This window comes from Coenobita brevimanus, chromosome 1, assembly GCF_032717465.1.
Source record: "Coenobita brevimanus isolate Jiangsu-jjx chromosome 1, ASM3271746v2, whole genome shotgun sequence".
NCBI classification, from domain to species: Eukaryota; Metazoa; Arthropoda; class Malacostraca; order Decapoda; family Coenobitidae; genus Coenobita; species Coenobita brevimanus.
In genome coordinates, this window is record NC_136954.1 from 59292837 (window position 1) to 59308555 (window position 15719).

Consider the following 15719-nt stretch of genomic DNA (forward strand, 5'->3'; position numbering starts at 1 on the left):
ACGCGGCTCCACCACGCCCGCATATGAAAAAAAAGAAAAAGACAAAAATACCAAAGTAAATTACGCTAGAATTAAAAACCCTTCGGCCTGGAAATGGTCATGGCCGAGAAACCGAAGGCGCCCGTTAAGGTGGGCTTCTATGACATCGAAAAGACGATCGGGAAGGGTAACTTTGCCGTAGTGAAGCTTGCTCGCCACCGCATCACCAAAACTGAGGTGAGTCGCCGTGTCCGCTGGCGCCGTCCCTCCCACCTGACACCTCCAGCCTCCCTCCCCCTCGTCGCCATCCTGCCATCCATCCCGGCGCCATCCTGTCATCCTTCCTCACGGTCCCTTTCTGGTGCCATTGTTCTCGCTGTCACGTTCGGTGGTGGTGGCGATTCGGTGCCGTTGTGCCAACGGTGCCATTGTGTCTTCGTGTCATAGTCTTCCCGACGTTGCCATACCAGGCTAGTCACATTTTAATCCTGGTTGCCATATATCCATTGTCATCCTGGAGCCGTAATCCTCGTTGTCATGGCAATTCCTATCGTCCCTTTTTGAATCCCATTGCCATCCCGCTGTGTTACCATAAAATGCAGCTACCGTATTTGTGACTATTATTTTTAGTTTTGGTTTAATATTTCTGACTGCTGTTGACGTCATCCACTATCTCTTGTGGTTTCTGGTGATATTTCTTTGAGTGCCATGTTTTCCTCTTCCAAATTTCCCGATTTGAGGTATGATTACGATGATGATTATAATATCATTATTAGTGTAGTAGTAGTGTAGTAGTATTTGTATTAGTTGTAGTAGTAGTAGTAGTAGTATTAGTAGTAGTAGTAGTAGTAGTAGTAGTAGCAGCAGCAGCAGCAGCAGCAGCAGCAAAATGTCATTGAATACCTGAAGCTTGATAGCAGTTTAAGTAGAAAATTTACCAGTTTTAATTCTACTGCTATTGCTACTACTACTGCTGCTGCAACAAGTAGTAGTAGTATTTAAAAATAGGAATACTTAATAACAATGGTACAAGTACTCCACGACAAATAACACGCCTTTCTCAACTCAAAGCACATATACTTAAGATTAGACTGGCAGGAGGTCATAGTGAGAAATGGATCGAACAAGCCATAACAGTAAGCAGTGTAGGTGTAGATACAGTACATTGGTTTACTTAACTCATGGGCATTATATCTGTATCTTAACGTAATAGCATGTTCTCATCCCTTTATTGCGTTACTGCAACCACTATGCATTTAATTCGAGACTTTATTTTACTTTACACTTTATATTCCACTTAATGCGTGACATGCTTTCTAGCATTTGTAATTACTCAGTCCGAGGCCTTCCTAACTTTCTATTCGTCATTTTTACAGAATTCGAAAATTTATTAACTTTGCAACCGTCGTCACTTAAAATCATTTCTTTACGAACGTGTTAATGAACGGTAATTTGTGATCTTGTAACTGTCATGATGTACGGTACTTACGCACATTCTTCGCCCAGATCACTCTTACCTTCATAATGTACTTAATTCGTCGCTTTTACAGCCATCATAATACACCCGCTTTTACAACCATCAGAATATATTTTCATCCGTTACACTTCCTGTCGTCAGCTGTAGGTACGGTATTTCGTCACTCTAAATGTTTTAATGTACAGTACTTTAATTTCGCCTTTCATGTCTGTATAATGTACGGTACTTTATTGTCTATTGTATCTCCAAGTCAAACTCTTCATGAAGAGCATCTCCTTATTCACTTTCGTCGTAGCGTATGGCCTGGACCATTCACTACGATGATGCTGTTTTCATTTTATGCATCTACTCTGACGATTTTCCAAGAGTCCGACAATAATATCCATTAATCTCTTCACTTCGATAGCGATTTTGTTTTATGTTGCCATCAGACGATATTAATGAACTTAAGCAGAACTTGTCGTAGTGCAGGGGTTGACCATCATAACGCAATTATTTTCAGAGCAAAGATAACATTTCATGGCCATCAATCACTCCGATATTAAGAAGGATAACCGTGAAACCCCGAAGAGATGCCAGATGTCGGCGGCGCGGGAAACAGTATGCCGGTAATTAATTCCTTAACACTACAAAACGCACTAGACCATGTAGCGATTTGGTGTTGGAGATAATTTTGTCAGTCATATTTTAAACCCTCTTACGATGGTCATTAAACTAGAATAAATCAATAAATAAATAAAACCGGAATTCAAATGACAACTCCAAAGGACAGGAAGACAAAGGATGCAGATCGTCTCCGACCTTCAAAAACTTACTTAACCTGATCATATATCGCAACTGGAAGAAGGTTAAAGTGGAACGAATGTAGATCTGGATAAGACGATTGATTTTTACGATGGTGGCCGATAAGCTGCTGAAAGTGGTAGCTAAATAAAATGTTGACATGTTCTAAAGCAAAGAACGTTTGGGGTGGAAATGGGCGGAGTTTAACGTGGAATGATAACACGCAACATTAATCCTTAGAATACTGTTATCTTGATTCCGGTGTTGTTTTCCTATCTAGTACATACTTACGGCATGATAATCATACGTGGATGTGGTGAGTAGGCATGCTAGAATTTGCTTGTTATGGAGAGTGTTGTGCTTTATATTGTTTCTTGTTTTATATCAATTCTTAGTCCCTGAGCTCTCTCTCTCTCTCTCTCTCTCTCTCTCTCTCTCTCTTGTGCCCGAGTTTACTATCAAAACAACGATAAACGCACCGCACTTAACTTGTTAGAGTGGGTAATGGTGTGAGGTGTGTGGGAGGTGAAGAAAGTGTGTGTGTGTGTGTGTGTAGAAAAGTGAGGAGGGTGTGTGCATATGTGTGGAGGGGTGGAGTGAGGAGAGTTTACGTGCATGCGTGCGTGAAAGTATATACTTTAGAGTGTGGTGATAGTGTGTGAAAGTGAGAGGAGAGAGAGAGAGAGAGAGAGAGTTATGTAGAGTCGTATGATGGTGGCTAGGGTGTGTGAATAGTTTGTGAAAGTGTGTACAGTGTATAAAGGTTACCACTACAAATACAGGATCATTGATAGATTGGCAAGATTCTTGAAACACAATTCTTCATAACAGGTTTGTGATAGCGATAAAAAGGTATTAGTGCAATACATTAGAAGACAGCCAAATGTAGCCTTGGGGGGAGGTGTGTATGTGTGTGCGTGTGTGTGGGTGTGTGTGTGTGTGGGTGTGTGTACAGGAGAGAGAGAGAGAGAGAGAGAGAGAGAGAGAGAGAGAGAGAGAGAGAGAGAGAGAAGGTGTGGGTGTAAGAGTAGGATGGGGGAGGGTCGTGGAGAGTAGAAGGAGTGGCCAGGGTGAGCGTGGGTGGGGTGGGGTGTGTCATTACAGGTGACCTCAGACCCTGTTGCTGTCACCTCACCCCCACCAAGCTAAGATAAGGCTGCCCGTGGAGAGCTGCTAAAGGCGACGATCACATCAGACTTTTCATTATTTCTATTTCTTTCTTCTTCTTCTTCTTACAGTACTATTTTGAGGGAGGGTTGGTACCGCAATTTTCCCAACCCCTCGACCCCACGACCACCCTCCTGTAGCCTAATATAGTGGAGTTAGAAGGAGGGTAGGACAGGTATAAGGCCCAGGCAGCATAACACATGACGATGGTATATTGTAGGTTTGGGTATTTGATTACTGTAGCCTAGCCAGGAATTAACTTGTGAGCGGCCACCCTGCAGACTTTTTCACACTCTGTGGGGCTCGAACCCACTATTCTGGGGCGTCTCCTGAATGTGAAGCCAGTATCAAAGCGACCGAGCCACCAAGTAGCCTAAGTTGTGGCTGGTGTGGCTCCCGCCCTCCCGTGGGTGGGGTGGGAGGATGGCCGCCAGGATGCTCGGCCCATTGTTAACATGCTTTAAGTTCAGGTTTATCTTTAGCCTTAGGGGAGGTCTTTCTTATCTAGGCTATTTATCCATATCGTTGTGTCAGCTTGTCAGGCTTACTATCTATCTGTGTGTCTGTGTATGTATCTGTAATTAGATGTCTTAATACAGAAAAGAGTGGTCACAGCTGTAGCTCAGCTACGGGGAGGGGTACGCTCCCCTACTAAATCCCTGAACCCCAGCCCCCCCCCCTTCCACTACTTATTGATCTTGGTGTACTGTTGAACAAGCAAGAACCGAAAAAATCAACGTGGGTGAATGTGTAAGCAGATTTTTGGTGAATCACAATACAGTAATAGGAGAATTTAGTCGTTTTAAGATAAACAGTAACAAAAAAAAAAAAAGTAAATTGTAACATTTATATATGGTATTGCTGTGATGCAGTCATTGTTCGGTGCAGGAAATGTTGAATTCGTACAGTGTAATGATATTTATAGGTACTGGAAACTTGCACATTGAATAACTTACATAATGATAATTTCAAGAGCAACATATAGCCCACCTGTACAGTATGTGATATTTTCTTCTCAGAAATATAATATACCCTGCAATAATATCATGTCTGTATTATAATCTTTTATCGCAGTATTTGTATTTTTTAATTTCAAAGGATTTCGGACGTGTCGTATACTGTAATACCAATCGTAATCATAATAGCATTTATTGTCAGGTGTTGTAACACTTTTGAAAAGTTTCATGCGGTATTTTGGTGAGTACCGGTAGTAGTAGCTACAGTAGTGTAATAAGTATACATACATACAGATATATATATATATATATATATATATATATATATATATATATATATATATATATATATATACTGACATTATTTCGCGCACCGCACTGCCCCCCCCACATCGACCTCACGCCCCCCGCAGCCCCCGCCTCCCTCATGGCCAGACGGCTAGCAACTCCGCAGAGTCCGCTGGGCCACAGATGAATCGCCTTCATGTCATTCTGTCCTCTACCCCATCCCTCCATCTCTTCCCTGGTTTCCCCCTTCTATCCTCTTCCGCCTCACTTACATGCAGTGTCTTAATTATTCCCATTCTTCATTATCTCCTCATCTGGATTAAATAGTCTGTTATTGAGAACAAAATTTAGAAGTAACATTAATTGATAATTATGGTAACATTTTCACACCAGTTTGAGTTTCGGTTTGGTAGCTAAATGATATTAGCCTCAGTTTTACAGTCTCTTAAAACATTAGCCTAAAATGGAAATGGTTACCAGAGTAGTTATATGGTGTTGACAACTGTTGCTGGCTCAAGGGATAGCTGTAGCTTACTGGTAAGCCATTATTTTGATGGTGGTGGGGGTGGTGGTAATTGTGGTTGTGAGGTTGGTGGCAGTAATAGTGGTGGTGTTGGTGGTAGTAATGGTGGTGGTGTTGGTGGTAGTTGTGGTTGTGAGGTTGGTGGCAGTAATAGTGGTCGTGTTGGTGGTAGTAATGGTGGTGGTGTTGGTGGTAGCAGTGGTGGTAGTAATGGTGGTGGTGTTGGTGGTAGTAATGGTGGTGGTGGTGGTGATAGTAATGATGGTGTTGGTGTTAGTAATGGTGGTGGTGTTGGTGTTAGTAATGGTGGTGGTGTTGGTGTTAGTAATGGTGGTGGTGTTGGTGTTAGTAATGGTGGTGGTGGTGATAGTAATGGTGGTGATGTTGGTGGTTGTGCTGGTAGTGGTGGTGGTGGTGTAAGGGTCAGTTACAAGTGTACGGTACAGTATTGTACTGTAGGCCTAGTTGCCAGTGCTTAGCTGACGTTATCACATATCAGAGGGCAGTCACACCTGCCTCACACTCCCACCCACATCTACACCCAAACCCACACACACCCTCACCCTCACCCTCCACCCACACCCACACCTACACCCTCACTCACACCTTTCACCCACACCCACATCCACACCATACCTACACCCACACACACTCTCACCCTCACTCTCGCCCTCCACCCACATCGACAGCCACATCCTACACTCACACCCCACCCACGCCCACACCCTTCACTTAACACTCATACCATCTATCCCCACCCATACCTTTCCCCCCCTCCCCCAACCCTTCATACCCTCAGCTTTCATTTGTTGTCATCTTTGTCTTATTTTCTACTTGGTATAGACTAATCCTCCTATTATAGTTTGGCGCATCTTTTCATTATATTGTTATGAAACATTAAGAAAAGACAAGAGGAGCTTATACCCTATTATCATCTGGGGTGTTTTTATGTTCGTAGGAAATATTTATGGAAACAAGGGACACGTGAAACGTTTGTCATATCAGTTTTTTGCTTATTTTCTCAGAAACCTTTAGTTTCTGTAACGTAGGCTAAGAGAGAGACAAGAGGAAAGTTTATTCCCGTTTGTGTAGTTCACATGAAACATTTACTGAAACACAGAGAAGAGATAAAAGGAACGTTTGTTGTGCTCTTGTTATGTTCTTATGAGACTTTTAGAGTAGACAAGAGGGAGGTTTGTTGTCTTATGTTCTAATGTCCACCTCCCCCATCAACCACAGAGTTATAGGGAATCTTATGTAGCGAGTCATTTTGGTGTAGTGTGATGTGGTATGGTGTGGTGGAGTGATTGTGGTGTGGTGTAGTGGTAGTATCAAGGGTGGTGAGGAGGTGGTTGTGATGGCTGTGATATTAGTGTGATATGGTGGGGATTTGGTGTCAGGTATGATGTGGTGGTGTCTGCGGTGTCAGGTGTAGTGTGGTGGGGATTTTGATGTCAGATAGGCAATGGCATGGTGGTATTAGTGGCTGCGGCGCAGTGGTGTTGTCGTGACTGGTATAGTGGGATGGGTTGCAGGAGTATATGGAGTATGAGAGAGTGCAGAATGGTATGCATGGTGTAAAGTGCAGTGAAGGAGTGTGTGGTGTCAGGAAGGGGGTGGTGTTATGTTCAGAGAAGGGGTGTATGTTGATGCAGTGTGGCAATAGGAAGGGGATGGTGTTAGGCCTGAGGAGAGGGTGTATGGTGATGCAGTGTGGCGATAGGAAGGGAATGGTGTTAGGGTTGGGGAGAGGGTGTATGGTTATGCAGTGTGGCGATAGGATGAGGATGGTGTTAGGGTTTGGGTGAGGGTGTATAGTGATGCAGTGTGGCTATAGGAAAGGTGTATGGAGATAGTGTTAGGGCTGGGGAGAGGGTGTATGGTGATGCAGTCTGGTGATAGGGAGGGGATGGTATTATGGTGAGAGCTGATGTAGTGTGGTGATAGAGAGGGGGTGGTATGAAGGGGATGGTGTGTATAGTGGTTTAGTGTGGTGGTCAGGAGGAGGTGATGTAGAGGGGAGGGGAAGGTGTATGGTGACGTAGTGTTGTATTAGGGAGTGGATGGTGTCAAGGTTGAGAGAGGGGGTGTATGGTGATGATGTGTAGCGATATGGAGGAGATGGTGTAAGGGGGATGAGGTGTGTGATGATAAAGTGGGGTGGTGTTGGGGTTGAGGAGGAAGTGTATGATGATGTGTGGTGATAGTGAGGGGTGGTGTTAGGGGGAGGAGGTGTCTAGTGATGTAGAGTGGTGATAGTGAGGAGAGGTGAGCGGGTGGAGGATTGTGTGACCTAAATCAATATGTTTTATCAGTTCATGGTCGATATCTTACACACACACACACACACACACACACACACACACACACACACACACACACACACACACACACACACACACACACACACACACACACACACAAGGCTGGAGAGATTATGAGGGGAGGATGAGATGTCGTGTGGAAAAGGGGGTCGTTGCTGAATAGGGTCAGAGACACCCTTGAGATTTTTTGTCGAGGCCACCCCTCATAGAATGTAGCGTCATGCATCGACCAGATAGTTAGATAGATAGGCTAGAGAGATAGATGGATAGATTGGCTGATTGATAAACCCATTGATGGGTTGGTAGATAGATATTCACACAATGTATACCGGTGTATATGTATAAAACAGTTGTATATGTACCGTATATATGTATGTATGCACGTATGCCTGGTTTGTCCATTAATTCATTCATTCTTTATTCTGTAATCGTCCCCGGATTTACTTTTATATATCGTATCAATTATTCATCTGCTGTTTTCTTTCATCATTCATTTCCTTTCATTCATTCATTAGTAATTCATCCATTCATTTTTATTCGCATATTTCTTTCTTCGCCCCATTTTTCATGTTTATTCATTCTTCATGAAAGGACGGGAGAGGAGGAGATGGGATGGCAGATGGGAGTAAGGGAGATAGGTGGAAGAGAGAGATACTGTGCGGAAGGGGGTGGGGAGAAGAGGGAAGGAAAGGAAAGGGTATGAGATAGTGAGGGAAGAGGAATGGGGAGGAGAGGGGAGGGGAGGGGAGAGGGAATGACAGTAAGAGATGGGGTGGGGGAAGGTATACAGAGCGTGCTTTTCCTTATATCTGGGGTCTTGAGAGAGAGAGAGAGAGAGAGAGAGAGAGAGAGAGAGAGAGAGAGAGAGAGGGAGAGAGAGAGAGAAAGAGAGAGAGAGAGAGAGAGAGAGAGAGAGAGAGAGAGAGAGAGAGAGAGAGAGAGAAAGGAAGAGAGAGAGAGAGGAGAGAGGGGGGGGAGTTAGGGAGATTGGTGAGGTCGAGGAATACAGAGCAGGCCTATATAGGTTATGGTGTGTGTGTAGAGGAGGGATGGGTAATTAGGTCAACTTTAATGGTGTATAGTGGAGTAGATAGGCCTATGTAGTATGTTAGTTAGTGGGGAATGAGTAGATAATGTAATCATAATAGTTTTCATCGGTAGTAGTAGTTGTAGCCTCAGGTTCATTAGAGATGTGAACCACGTGCACCACAGACTGAACTTGCCTCCCCTGCTGCAGTCTGCCATCGTCCTACTGGGGGACAGGGAAGTAGATGAGAGACGTTCGTATAACCAGGTCGCCCGATTATATCAGTGCCAACACGCGAAGGCGTCCCTCTCCAGCAGCTTCATAGACAGATAGTGGAATTAGTAGGGTATACAATTTCTCTTATCTGTTTCAGCCCAAGGACGCCTTTTTTAGATAAGGGGGCTTCTATGGGAAGTGAGTTGTCCGTCAGTCACTCCTTATGTTTTATTCGGAAACGAAATCCTCAACTCTGGTAGAATAGCGAAGCCACATATCAGGGCCCTGATGATCGAGCATCTTTGTGCTAGTTCTGTATTTTTGTTTTTAATATTTGTACGCCAGGCGACTTTATCTATCTCTCTGTTTGTGTCTCTAGCCTGACGCCGCAATTTAGATCTCGTAACACATCATGGCGTCTGGTGGTTTAGTGGGTAATTAAGGCTCTCCATTCGGATTGTGCCTGCATAGGTTTATATCCAAGGGATGGTTGGGGCTTATTGCTTACGTAATGCCACTCAGGGATGAGTGAGGCTGGTCACTCTGATCTTAAATGTCTGGACCAACTCGCCCAGTCCTGGCTCCTACGTTCCTCATGGGGCGACATGGGATTGGATGATGGATGGATGGTAACACATCATTCTTAGCTACTAGATTCTGGACATTACACCTCATCACAGTCCTTGTATAATACTGAAGCAAACCATGTCGAATTGAAAACGATATACATCCCATACAACAGACTGCTAAGGTGTAATACAAAGAAAAAATCGCCAAAAATGGGGCACTACAAAGCTCCATATCGTTATGCCACGTAAAATACTCCTCTTGGTCTCGCTCGCCTCCTCCAGCCAGCCACCTCATCATTAGCCTAAAAAATGTTAGTTTTGCCCTTCATCACCCTAATATAGCTTTTTCTTTTTTTTTTTACTAATTTGTCCTACCATTTCACACACACACACACACACACACACACACACACACACACACACACACACACACACACACACACACACACACACACACACACACACATACAGAGAGAGAGAGAGAGAGAGACTTAACCTCACCTGCGTCGCAATAAGACAGGTTCATGAGTGACTCCGGCTTACTTTTTTTGTCCTTGTTTTACCACGCCCATGCTGCCCAGCCTACAACTACCATCTTCCCGCCGTGCCCTGCATCCGCCACCCACCACCTTCCCAGCCCGTCCCGCTCGTTCCTTTTCACCCCTCCCTCCCTTATTTCTCTCTCTCTCTCTCTCTCTCTCTCTCTCTCACACACACACACACACACACACACACACACACACACACACACACACACACACACACACACACACACACACACACACACACACACACACACACATTGTCATCACTATAGAGAAAAATTTTATTACTACCCTTTTCACCCCTCATTATCCCTTTAGTACAAGGATGTTTGGTATTTATTCCTGCTTCAACTATACTCTTTTCCCCTGAACTTGGCCCAGATGTTCGTCCTTTTGGGAGATTATTTCACGTCGCTCAGTGGCCGAAAAAGACAAATGCTACGGCTCACTATCCCTTCCACGGCAGCTGTTCGTGACTTGCCTCATAAGAAGTTAGTGTAAGAAGACCCTAGGCTACTTTACCCAGCTAAGGAGAGGTGATGAAGGCTGTATCAGTTTCCTTTAGGTCGAAAAGAGGAAGTGGAGGCCGAGGATATGGTGGAGGGATGGCCTGGAGAGGTGTACGAGTGTGAGTGAGAGTGATGTGAGGTGGAGAAAGGGCAGCGTGATGATGAAGGACAGATTGACTTGCAGGCGATTCGTTTATGACCGGCCCTTTTCGGATTATGACTTCTGGCTATTTAAAGATAGACGTAGACAGATAGATAGATAGATAGATAGAGAGAGAGAGAGAGAGAGAGAGAGAGAGAGAGAGAGAGGGAGAGGGAGAGAGAGACAGAGAACTCAAAAATGAAACAAGACCATCTGAAGATACATAGCAAAAATAACAGTATTATAGATGTCCTCAGACTGAAGGAGTTAGTAATCATCATCGTCATCATCATAATCATCTCTGTGTTTACCACTTCCTCTCATTCCATATCTGCTGCCATGTGTGTATGTGTGAGAGAGAGAGAGAGAGAGAGAGAGAGAGAGAGAGAGAGAGAGAGAAGGGGGGTTCTAGCTACCATGACAACGCTTCCTCGCCCACACGTGCCCCCCCCTCTCTCTCTCTCTCTCTCTCTCTCTCTCTCCCTCTCTCTCTCTCTCATTCTGGGTGATGATAGAGTGAACCAAGAGGAAAGATAGAGAAAGAGATCTAGAATCGGAGGAAGGAGGGGAGGAGGGAGGGAAGCAGAGGGGTAGAGAGGGAGGGAGGAGGGGAGGAATAATTTTTCAGTGAAGTTAATAACAACAACAATAATAATAATAATAATAATAATAATAATAATAATAATAATGAAAATAACAGTAATAATGTAATAACTGATTGAAAAGGTTACAATAATAGGGTGAGGATAATAGAGTTAGTTAGGTATGGTACTGGTAATGTTTATTATTGATATAAACTTTGATAATATCGTTTCTCTTTGTGATGAATAGATGGCTGATTCTTTTGCTGATTCTCCCCAAAATTGCTACATAAATATCACACCATCATCACAAAATCGTCGTACATCACCATACATCGCATACATCACCACAAAGACGTCATACATCACCACACATCCACCTTCACCACACATCGCATATATACATCACCACACAACCACCTACACCACACATCGCATATATACATCACCACACATCCTCCTACATCACACATCGCATACATCACCACAAAGGCATCATACATCACCACACATCCCCCTACACCACACATCGCATACATCATAAAGGCATCATACATCACCACACATCCTCCTACACCACACATCTCATACATCACCACAAACACATCATACATCACCACACATCGCATACATCACCACACAGAACCCTCTTCCTACAGTCCACACCAACACCGCACAAATATCATACCGGTATATCACCTTCCTGCACTACACTTCAGCAAACAAACATCATATCTCTTCCTGTATTACATACAAAATACGTCACCCACACAAATGTCATAGCTTCATCATCTTCCTTGACCACATGACGCATTCATCACCACAAAAACATTATACAGTACATTATCTTCGTACACTAGACAGCACCACCACCACCACAACCGCACGCCACATGCCTCACCACAATAACACAATAACACCATCCTACATCACAGCGTCACCACCACTACACTATATTATCGCCACAGTAGCATCATTAATCACCATCTTACATCACAGTAGCACCATATATCACCTTTGTACACATAAATATAATAAAATTATCTCATCCTCTACCACACATCATCACCACGTCACAATAGCAACATATTCCACTATCCAGTACCACAATACGCCACACCATGCCACACATCACTACATTACACTACACTACACTACACTACACTGCACAGTGTATTCAGGTAAGGAGTATGCTGACTCATTCTGCTGGTGTAACTAACGCTGGAGAGAGAGAGAGAGAGAGAGAGAGAGAGAGAGAGAGAGAGAGAGAGAGAGAGAGAGAGAAATTACTGCTTGAGCATAAAAGACATTGAATGAGAGAGGGTTCTGTGTGTGTGTGTGTGTGTGTGTGTGTGTGTGTGTGTGTGTGTGTGTGTGTGTGTGTGTGTGTGTGTCATTCAGGTATATATTCATCCTATTCAGTGTCTGCAATTTTTAAAATAATTATTTATTCTCTCTCTCTCTCTCTCTCTCTCTCTCTCACACACACACACACACACACACACACACACACACACACACACACACACTGAATAGGATGAATACCTGAATGACACACACACACACACACACACACACACACACACACACACACACACACACACACACACACACACACAACCCTCTCATTCAATGTCTTTCCTAGATTCGAGCAGTATTTTCTCTCTCTGTCTCTGTCTCTGTCTGTCTGTCTGTCTGTCTCTCTCTCTCTCTCTCTCTCTCTCTCTCTCTCTCTCATGCAGTTAACCTCTTCCCAGCGATGACCATTTTTAATCCTACAACCACCAGACGATTTTACTCAACTGTGGGCGGATCTTTAGTAAAGAAATTCGTGAAGGCTATATCTAATTCTGCATTTTGTAAACACTCCCTCAGGCTAAATTTAATCGTCAGGAGATATAAGGAATATACAGTAGAAAGGACATCCACGGGCTGAAGGGTTTAATACGAACAGTCATGAGCAAAAGTAGTGTCAGTGTTTTACGGTTCATATTTCTCATTCCTCCCCAAATGACGGAGAGTATCCTTGCATCCCACACTCCCCATACTCTGTTGTTGTGTGCTTCGTACTGTTATTGCATAAATAGTTCCTGTAGCGTCTTACATTGCTCCTGCCAGGAAGGAAGTATTGGAGAACTTTTGATCATGGCACACACACACACACACACACACACACACACACACACACACACACACACACACACACACACACACACACACACACACACACACACAACTACAACACTTCGACTTGAACCTGCATCGCCCCCTACAGACTCCCCATCCCCACTCGCACTTCTCTAGCATGTGTAAGGGTTCATTAAGGCTATCACTCTCCTTCCTAGAAGATGGTCCGGTCTTGCAGTGGGTCTAAAATGGACGGGTAAAGCGATTGGGCAGCCTGGATGACGCAGTTTTTCCCTCGACCAATCAGCGTCCTCGATACAACCCTTCCTTTGGCGATAGGGAAGCCCTAGAAGAATAGAAAACATGTGTAGGTCAGGGTTACGATGTGAAGAGAGAGAGAGAGAGAGAGAGAGAGAGAGAGAGAGAGAGAGAGAAACTAAACAACCCAAGTCGTCTGGCCGAGCAGATCCATCAACCACATGCAAGCAACCGCCCCCTGCAGTTGTCTCGTACAGTGAACTTAGGCTGTTGTGATGGTACCGTAACTAGCCGTGCCGTGGAGAGAGAGAGAGAGAGAGAGAGAGAGAGAGAGAGAGAGAGGAGGGGGTATCTTTGACCTGTCACTTCAGATGCTAAATTCAGATCGACACTTCATCATGTATTTTGAACGCCTAGTGACCTTGACCCTTGACCTTTGAGCCTAAATTTAAGTCTCAGCAGCCGTCTAATTGTTCCCCTGTGTTAAATTACAGAAATCTCTTCTGTGGTTTTCGTGCTTATTTGAATGTTAAAAGACCCATTCTGAATTCAGATTAGTCTGACCGTGAAACGTCACACTTCACATAAAAACAGCAGTAGTAGTAGGTGTTGTTGTAGTAAATAAGTTAAAAACGAGGATGAAGAATGAAAGCATATTCAAATACCAAGAACTTGATATATACGGTATACGAGTATATATGTTTATTTATTTATTTATTTATTGTTTTTTTTGAGGGGGGTGTATGAGGTGACATTGGTTGGAGCTTTCATTTTCATTGCTTAAAAGAAAAAAAATTTGAACAGTGATCGTAGTAATGATACAGGTAATAATGTTTACCTCAGACGTCACTTGATCGCGTGATCACATTCCCTCTTTCTGATTGGCTAGCGGTTGGAGTGACGTCACGAGGGGGCGGGAAAAAGTGCTAAAAAAGAATATACCGTGTGTGACGCTAAACTCGTCAAATCTAGGGGCGAATTGTGTTCAGGGTCGGTCGTGAAACGGAAGATAGTGTAAGTCCATTTAAGATAAGCCTTGCGATAATGGAGATAAGCTTGCGATTAGGATATTTGTTGTGTCATTCATATTCTGGAAGATAAGAGGTGACGAACGCACCGTAAATGGTTTTCTTTCTCAGTTTGTCTTTATATCTTTCAGGGTGTGGAAATTATAGTGGACAAATGTAGCTACCGTAAATGGTTTCCCACACATGATGTCATTATATCTTCTATCTACCGTACCTGTTAGCATATCTGTCTGTGTCTGTCTGTCCACCTGTCTGTCAGTTAGTATGTCTGTCTGTGAATTAGTATGTTTCTACATCGATCTCATGGTTTAAAAAGAAGGGGAGAGGCCAGACTGTATGATGGCATTAATGTATTTTTCATCTACCTGTCCGCCTGTCTGAAAGAAACCGCTCACGTTGAAGTGAATCAAAATGATCTCCATTAGCGCATTAGCCCTTGCAGTAGGTTATGATATTTATATTACGTAGCTACACGATACTGCCAGTCGATTGTATTTTGCGTAGGAGAGAGAGAGAGAGAGAGAGAGAGAGAGAGAGAGAGACTTCGTCGTAAGGGGGCTACAATTAGCAAAAGTCCTAGGCATGATTAATTGACTTGAATATTGCTGAGGTAATTTATAATATTAGTTTTTTTTTTATAGAATATCAGTGTTACAGAGGCGATATTATTACAGCGTTACAGGTAGTACAGTACAAAACGGATGTTGTATTTGAGCAAAGGTCAGAGGGAGAGAGGGAGATAGGCTAACGTACATTTGTGAGGGTGAGGGTGAGGTAGATGGACTGAAATGAGAAGAGATAGATGTACTGAACTGAGAGAGAAGTAGATATCTGTGCTGAAGTTTGTGTGTGTGTGTGTGTGTGTGTGTGTGTGTGTGTGTGTGTGTGTGTGTGTGTGTGTGTGTGTGCGCGCGCGATAGGTAGAATGATAGATACAGATAGACAGAGAGGGGGTTGGGGAGTTAGAAGGCAAATGAAGGTAGTAGATAGATATGACACACACACACACACACACACACACACACACACACACACACACACGCACGCCAGACATTCACCCCCTCCCCCAGGACCGAATATAGAACGTCTGGGTTATTCATCGCTATTCATACTCCCTGCTTTTCATTTTTACATCACGTTCGCTTCATTTTCACGTCACGTTCATGTCATTTTCATTTAGGAAAAATTTCACCCGCAAACCTTTACATCTGCTTCATGAT

At 43.7% G+C, this 15719-nt stretch overlaps 1 protein-coding gene across 1 annotated transcript in view; it reads left to right on the plus strand.

Annotated features, from left to right (window-relative positions):
* Window positions 1-15719, plus strand: part of LOC145399261 (serine/threonine-protein kinase SIK1-like) — a 102816-nt gene continuing 87097 nt past the window's right edge. Inside the window, exon 1 of the mRNA XM_080271957.1 lies at window positions 1-216. Within this exon, the coding sequence (XP_080128083.1) occupies window positions 94-216 (123 nt within the window). The 5' untranslated portion in view covers window positions 1-93. The remainder of the gene's footprint in view (window positions 217-15719) is intronic.